The 6,566-nt window shown below is 43.9% G+C and overlaps 4 protein-coding genes across 4 annotated transcripts; 2 read left to right on the top strand and 2 right to left on the bottom strand.

Moving 5' to 3' along the window:
• Positions 1–468, top strand: EV420DRAFT_1623116 (uncharacterized protein; the record flags this gene model as incomplete). The annotated part of the gene is made up of 2 exons (XM_060475905.1): positions 1–91; positions 158–468. 2 exons carry the CDS (start codon positions 1–3, stop codon positions 466–468), a joined length of 402 nt encoding a protein of 133 aa, XP_060323643.1.
• Positions 469–796: 328 nt separating this feature from the next.
• EV420DRAFT_1650498 (uncharacterized protein) lies at positions 797–2,363 on the bottom strand (the record flags this gene model as incomplete). Its single annotated transcript, XM_060478458.1, has 7 exons — positions 797–889; positions 944–1,327; positions 1,376–1,629; positions 1,701–1,740; positions 1,795–1,990; positions 2,055–2,177; positions 2,233–2,363. The coding sequence occupies 7 exons, from the start codon at positions 2,361–2,363 to the stop codon at positions 797–799; spliced, it is 1,221 nt and encodes a 406-aa protein (XP_060323642.1).
• Positions 2,364–3,027: 664 nt separating this feature from the next.
• EV420DRAFT_1241483 (Alpha/Beta hydrolase protein) lies at positions 3,028–3,841 on the bottom strand (the record flags this gene model as incomplete). The annotated part of the gene is made up of 3 exons (XM_060466640.1): positions 3,028–3,482; positions 3,541–3,651; positions 3,709–3,841. Coding segments are annotated over 3 exons (699 nt in total), but the record flags the coding sequence as incomplete, so codon positions are not given.
• A 716-nt stretch (positions 3,842–4,557) lies between these two features.
• Positions 4,558–5,367, top strand: EV420DRAFT_1623115 (ribonucleoside-diphosphate reductase subunit M2 B; the record flags this gene model as incomplete). The annotated part of the gene is made up of 3 exons (XM_060475904.1): positions 4,558–4,748; positions 4,802–5,088; positions 5,129–5,367. 3 exons carry the CDS (start codon positions 4,558–4,560, stop codon positions 5,365–5,367), a joined length of 717 nt encoding a protein of 238 aa, XP_060323640.1.
• Between the last annotated feature and the right edge of the window lie 1,199 nt (positions 5,368–6,566).

Raw genomic sequence — 6,566 nt, 5'->3', positions numbered from 1 at the left:
ATGGCACATCTTTGCCCTGCCCGAGCTATTGCCACATGGATTGGCACCTCAAAGATCACACATGGATACCTTTTCCCTCATATTGATAAATGTGACTGCCCCATCACTATGAAGAATACTGCGATGGTAAAGTATCATGTTCCCTAGTATGGAGTAGCATGCACTCATCTAGAACATTGTCAGAAACCCGACGTGTTTTTGGAGCTTTTTCGAAATAACTTGTGGGACTTGGGTATTAGCCCATATGTCTATGGTACGCATTCATTTCAATGTGGAGGTTGTCAGTGGTTGTCATGCGACCTTCGTTGGTCAATTCGGCAAATCTGTGAATGGGGAGGATGGAGCTCAGACTTTACACACTTGACAATTGTCAAGTATCTTATCTCATCAAATGACAACCCAATGCTTCGTTGTGAGGACTTTTTCAGACTTGATTGCCAAGTAGCCAAGTGCTGGACCTGTGGATGAACATGCTCATGTGCTTAATCTTGATGTTATAGTTTTCATGACATGAATAATAAGGACATTTACTATTGGTTTTCATGCTGTAAATAAGCAGGACATTAGCTATTTCAAAGGTACGACATGAGGTGTTAAACTAATTATCTTCGCCACAACTTATCCCCCTCTTCTGCTTATACAATTTCATGATGGATGGAAGGTCTGTCATGGGAACCACCATCTGATCTCTGTGGTAGCTGAAGTGATTGATAAACTCATTACCATACCATTGTTGCGCTTCCTTCAATAATATCTTGTTAGCCTGCTTTCATTCATTCATCAGAAGGTCCGAGATTCAAGAAAATGGCAACTTTTGTCCTCGAGAGTCAGAGATCTTCATCCAAAAGGCTTCGGGTGTGCCACTGGCATTGTACGCTTCAATGAAATACTAAAGGTTGGAGATGAAAAAGAGAACTTGGAAAGAAAGCTGAGCAGAACATACCCTCCATTTACTCCAAACATTCTTCAGCTTCTGCCATTCACTCCCAGTTTGCTTGTTGTACTTGTAGAGATCCTTCCAGTATTTGATTGGAATCGAGCAACCGTTAATGATGATTGGATGATTGGGAGGTGGGGCCCAGTCTGGACTATGATCATCCCAGCTTCGAATGAGATTTGGGATATCTGAGGCATAATGGAAAGGCTTCATCGGGGGGACATCACCTTGGCGAACAATTAACATCTCACCATCAGCGAAGACTAACGAGCATTGAATTTGGCTGCCAGCATGATCATCAGATAATATGGATGCATCCCCATCAAGTTCAGATGTAGATGCTGGCATTGTCTGAGGTGGCAGAGAAGGCAATACAAAGGGTAAAGGTGCCTGTGTAGGCTTGAACAATGGTATGGTAGGTGAATCTGGTCAGTCCACTTCACCAGAAAAGGTCTCAGTAGAATCTTCAGTGAGCCTTGGCATTGTGTCAAAATCCATGGGAGGACAGGAAATATTGGACAAAGTGGAGGACAAGGACAAGGCATCAGCAGAGGAATTTTGACAAGCAGCCAGTTGCTCCATGACAATAGAGATGACATGCTGGGTGAAACCTGTATTCTCGAAAGGATCCTGTACCTTGGAGAAGGTTGTTAGATGGAATTGACAGTGAAAGCAAAGATATGTATGATAGGCTGTGGACTATGAGTGTCAATGCTACTGGCCCCTCACTCCTTCAAATGAGTGTGGCTGAGATTCTGCTGACACTTTTCCTCTTCCGCTATCAGGACCATAAAATCCTCAGCCTGAGAGCCTGTGGTCAACCAACTGTGCATGAGAAAGAACAGAAATGGACTCACCCATGGTATGAGTTTGTCCACCTTCATCTGGCTGCACATATCCTTAGATCTTTCCACAGGAAAGGGCACTCCCTGAGATGTGCTTGTTGACATGCTTGCTTCATGGATGCGGTGTGCCCGTTGCATCAATTTTCTCTTCTTGATGATGCCACCACTCCTCACATCCTTATGAGAGATATGCCCTGGAGTAAGCAGGCTGTGAAATGGAATGAGTGGGTGTCTATACAGTATGAATGGAATGAATATATGCAGATCTCCACTTTTCCTTCCCGGCTTCACTGAACTCCACAAGCCATTCTTGCCGCAATGTTTTGTTACCAGATTGTGAGAGCCTGTAATGCCTGCAAAGATCAACAAACCATACATTCAAGTGCATCAGAGATCTGGAATAGTGTTCAGTCAACAAAGCCAAATCCAGGAGAATGGTGATCAACGTACAAGTCAATTTCCTCGGTTTTGAAATTGCCATTCTCATCGAGCATATCAGGGCCATCCATGCAGGGGAAAACATATTTTGTCATGGTCAGAGGTAGTGGCACCACAGTTGGGGGTACTGGAAACAAGTCCATGATGCGTCCGAGTGAGTTGGTGGATGCACGTCACTGCTGTTGAAGAAAGTGCATCCTCTTCCTGACAAGCATGACAAAAAAAAGAATGACAAGGGCCATGATGCCAACAAGAGACCCTGCTAGACAGGCAGCAAGATGGAGCCCATGATTAGTGATGCTGCCACTATCCCTAGCAAAGTGTCTAGGTTTAGTCAGGTAGTCAGGGTGGGGATAGGAATGGGAGACGATAGGGGGAAAGAACAGAAAGCAAGCAGGGGGCACTAAAATGTGAGAAAGAAAACAAACAAGAAACCAATGGGAGAACGAAACCAGTGCTCCTCACTGAGAGGAGAACACCAGCATATGGGCATCAGTAGCCCATATGTGGGAGGAGGGAGGGAGGTCTCAGCTCAGACATCAAGAGTCTGAGCTGAGCCCACCTGCTTGCTCCAATCCCAGATCGTACACCCAAATTGCCAAGTGAGCGAGACAAAGATGCTCGATGCACCCCTGCGGAGGCAGTGGGAGGAGGAGCCAAACAGACCATCAAGACGGTCGCAGGAATGAGAACCATCTCTGTGGCTATGCTGGACCCTTGATCCTGGCACTTGCCATGTGATGAGACTGTCATGATCCAGAGAGAAGGCATAATATACTTGTTTCTCAGCTTCCACTGGCCCTTCATTAAACACTCCACTTCTCCCCACATCACAAATATGCTATCTGTGAGTCTTTCGATACCCTTAAACCAGTCCTCTGGCGCTTCCAAAGGATCAATTAATTGGATGTCTGCATCAGGGATGTCTTTCAAGAGCACTTGACATGCGTGCCGCCCATAGAAAGAACTCAAACTGTCGTACTTGTGCTTCGCTTCAAGCAGGTGCTGGGGTAGCTCCCGGTCTTCCTTCATGGACACCCAGGGAGACATGAGGAATATGCCACAGAAGCGCATCTCTGGGATTGGTTCGATGGATGCGTGATGATGGAGGATGTGGGCAAGCATTTGGAGGACAAGGTTCCCACCGGCAGATGCTCCTGTGAGTGTGATATTTTTGGGCTTCGCCCCTGCTTTGAAGAGCGTATCAAACGTGGCTTTATCTTTGCATAATTGGGTTGGGAAAGGGTTATCTGGGAGGAGTTCTGGTATAAAGCAATGAATAAAGGGGGAACAGGGATTACAGAGAAGAAATGGACTTACTGTAAGCTAGAATTGCAATGCCGACATGGATATTGCGTTGCTCAAGCTCTACCTGGAGGTATTGGCAAAATGTCATGATATTTTCGGAGCAGCTCATCATGTAAGCTCCTCCTAAACAGATTCGAAGTTAGGAATTAAGGAAAACAGATTTTCAGGGTGAGGACACACCATGACAATACAAAATGACTTGATCCCACCGTTTCAGACCAATCCATAATAGATGTGCACCATCCAGCAATTCATCAATCACTGCTGGCATATTACTCGATTCTGTCCACTGCAGGTAGTTCTGGAGGGATGAAGGAATGTTTGACTTAAAGTCAGAATGGTTGATTGTGAATTGGAAGGCAGCCACCATGCATATGGTTCACCATGAATTGGATCACTCGTGGGTGAAGAATGAGAATACAAGCTGTTTGAGGACATACAGTGCTATGACCCAATGAGTTAGTCAGAGTAGCATGATAGTGATAAATTTATGTACTCACGAAGCATTAGCATGGCGCATTTAGAATACAACTTCTCCATTACATGACTGGTAGCCATTAGGTTGAAGTGGAGTGAAGGAGAGTGGCAGGTACCCCACGTGAACTCCACTGAAAGCATAAATAGCTTGGTCTCAAAAACAAGGTCCCTGGTAAACATGTCAATTACCCCACCCAGTGATCAAATTATATATTGTAGCAGTGCACGCACTGGGCCCCTGATTCTTTCCCTTGTATCACATACTTTGTATCCTCCTTAGACTGACATTGTCATGACTGAGACCCCTAGGCCCAGGGGGTACAATAACAAACCTATTTTAACAGAATCAGCTGAACAATTTGTACTGTTTCCAATTCACTATGAAGAGGTATGATGTGTCTGTTCAATAAGTGTCAACATTTTGTTTAACCTCAAGGAAAGGCATATGACTTTTATAAAAAGGCTCAAGTGTCGGTTTGGTCAGCAGAGGAGATGAACTTAGCTCAGGATCGACTTCAATGGGAGAGCTGCTTGACTGAGGAAGAATGATCGATGTTTCAACACATACTAGCATTCTTCATGACTGCGGACTCCATTGTGGGAGAGAATCTAGTACAACGCTTTATGTGCAAGGTTCAAGTTCCAGAACTTCAGCTCTTTTATGGTTTTCAAGGCATGATTGAAAACATTCATTGGGAAGTCTATTCTCTTCTGATTGATACTTTGATATGGGACACCCAAGAGTGCTGACAACTCTTTCATGCCTTCTCCAAAATGCCAGCTGTTCAAAGGAAAGCACAGTGGGCCTTAAACTGGATGTTGAGTATGGGATCGTAGCCTTTGCTGCGGTCGAGGGCATATTTTTCTCTGGCTCATTTGCTACCATCTTCTGGCTCAAGAAGAGGGGTCTAATGCCCAGAATGACTTTCTCCAATGAGCTTATCTCTCGTGATGAGGCTCTGCACACACAATTTGTGTGTTATGTTTACTCCAACTTGAAGCATCGTCTGGAAGATGATGTACTCTGCACAATTGTTGTTGATGCTTCAGAGGTTGAGCAATCATTTTGGGACTGGTACGATAGTTAACTTTCACTGGCATTTCATCTGATTCTCTGTTTTAGATGCTCTGCGAAAACCGATTTTAGGGATGAACGCAGAAAACATGAAACAATACATTAAATTTGTCATGGACTGCTTACTCATTGACTTGGGTAGCTGTCCAGTTTATCATTCCAGTAACCCTTTTGACTTTGTGGAAATAATCTCACTTGAAGGGAAAACGAACTTTTTTGAAAAGCATGTGTCAGAATATGCGAGAACCTATGTCCAACATTCTGAGGATAGTGAACACATGTTGTGAGTCAACTATTTACTGTCATTTCTTTAACATTGATGCCAATTTTTGACGTGTAGTACTACTGAAGTCGATTTTTGAATTTCTCCTGTTTCAGGTTAAGCTAGTTATACAAGTTTGAATAGTTACTTAATGTATAAAAGAAGTTAATCAAGGAAACAGTACCAATCTATCCGTCTGTTAGCTAAGTTGCACTCTCAAAGGTCGGTAACAGACTTACCAGGGCAATCCAGGAACTTTCTCCCCATATCATTATCAAAAAACCTGTGAACCCTTAAACAGCTCATTGTTACCAGGTGGAACAGGCGGCCAACAATTATCCCTCCGTATACCTGTCTCATCTCTTCATGCTTGGAATCGTCGGGGCACAGTAAAAAGATGTCTACATGATGTTTGTCTTGAAGAACTCCTTGTTGAGCTGCGAGATTGAGTAAATTGAGGGATGTGAACAATAAATCCAAGGAGGTGAGAGGAATGTATACAGAGAGTTGTTGGAATGAAGAGGCCATAATGGAACGTAACATCTCAACGATGTCTGCAATTCGTGATTCTGAACATACAACCTCCAGCTGCTGAAGTTGTTCCAAGTGACCAAGATAAATATAAGCACTTCTGACATAGGTTTCTAGAAGGAAAGTTTAAGGTTCCATCATAACAATACATGGGTGACCCACCAATGAACACGAGGCATAAGTTCCTTAATGTTCCTTCAGAAAGTTCTATTATTCTTCTTGGTAGACGGACATTGTTCATAAACAGCTTGCACTCCAGATTGGTCAGAGACAGTGGACCATGAAGATGTGCCAACCAAGCAACCATTCATGGATGGAGAGGGTTTTCAATCGGGCTTTCTTGCCAATTTACCAGAGCACAGATGTTGAGATGTAAGGAACGTAATGTTTGGGGAAAAGAGGGTGGGGGTACGACACGATCATTTCCAGGATTGTCTGAGTCTTCTATCACTCATGTTTTCTTCCCTCTGAGTGCGAAGTGTGTCAACATTGTCATGCTGCACACTAGAAGGAACAAACCCTGGGTAGAAAAATGGCAGTTCCAAATAGATAGTCATTGTAAGTTATCAAGATGATATTCCAGTTCTTGGGTGCTCTTGAGTGCTACGCAATCAAGCTGGATGGTGTGCAATGAGGGTAGTGGCTTTGTTAACAAATCTAGTGGACAGCTGTTCTGGTAGTTGTCAAACTCCC

The sequence above is a fragment of the Desarmillaria tabescens genome (genome assembly GCF_030435595.1).
Source record: "Desarmillaria tabescens strain CCBAS 213 chromosome Unknown EV420scaffold_76, whole genome shotgun sequence".
NCBI classification, from domain to species: domain Eukaryota; kingdom Fungi; phylum Basidiomycota; class Agaricomycetes; order Agaricales; family Physalacriaceae; genus Desarmillaria; species Desarmillaria tabescens.
Note: the sequence above shows the minus strand (reverse complement) of the source record. Positions and strands in the feature narration are given on the sequence as shown.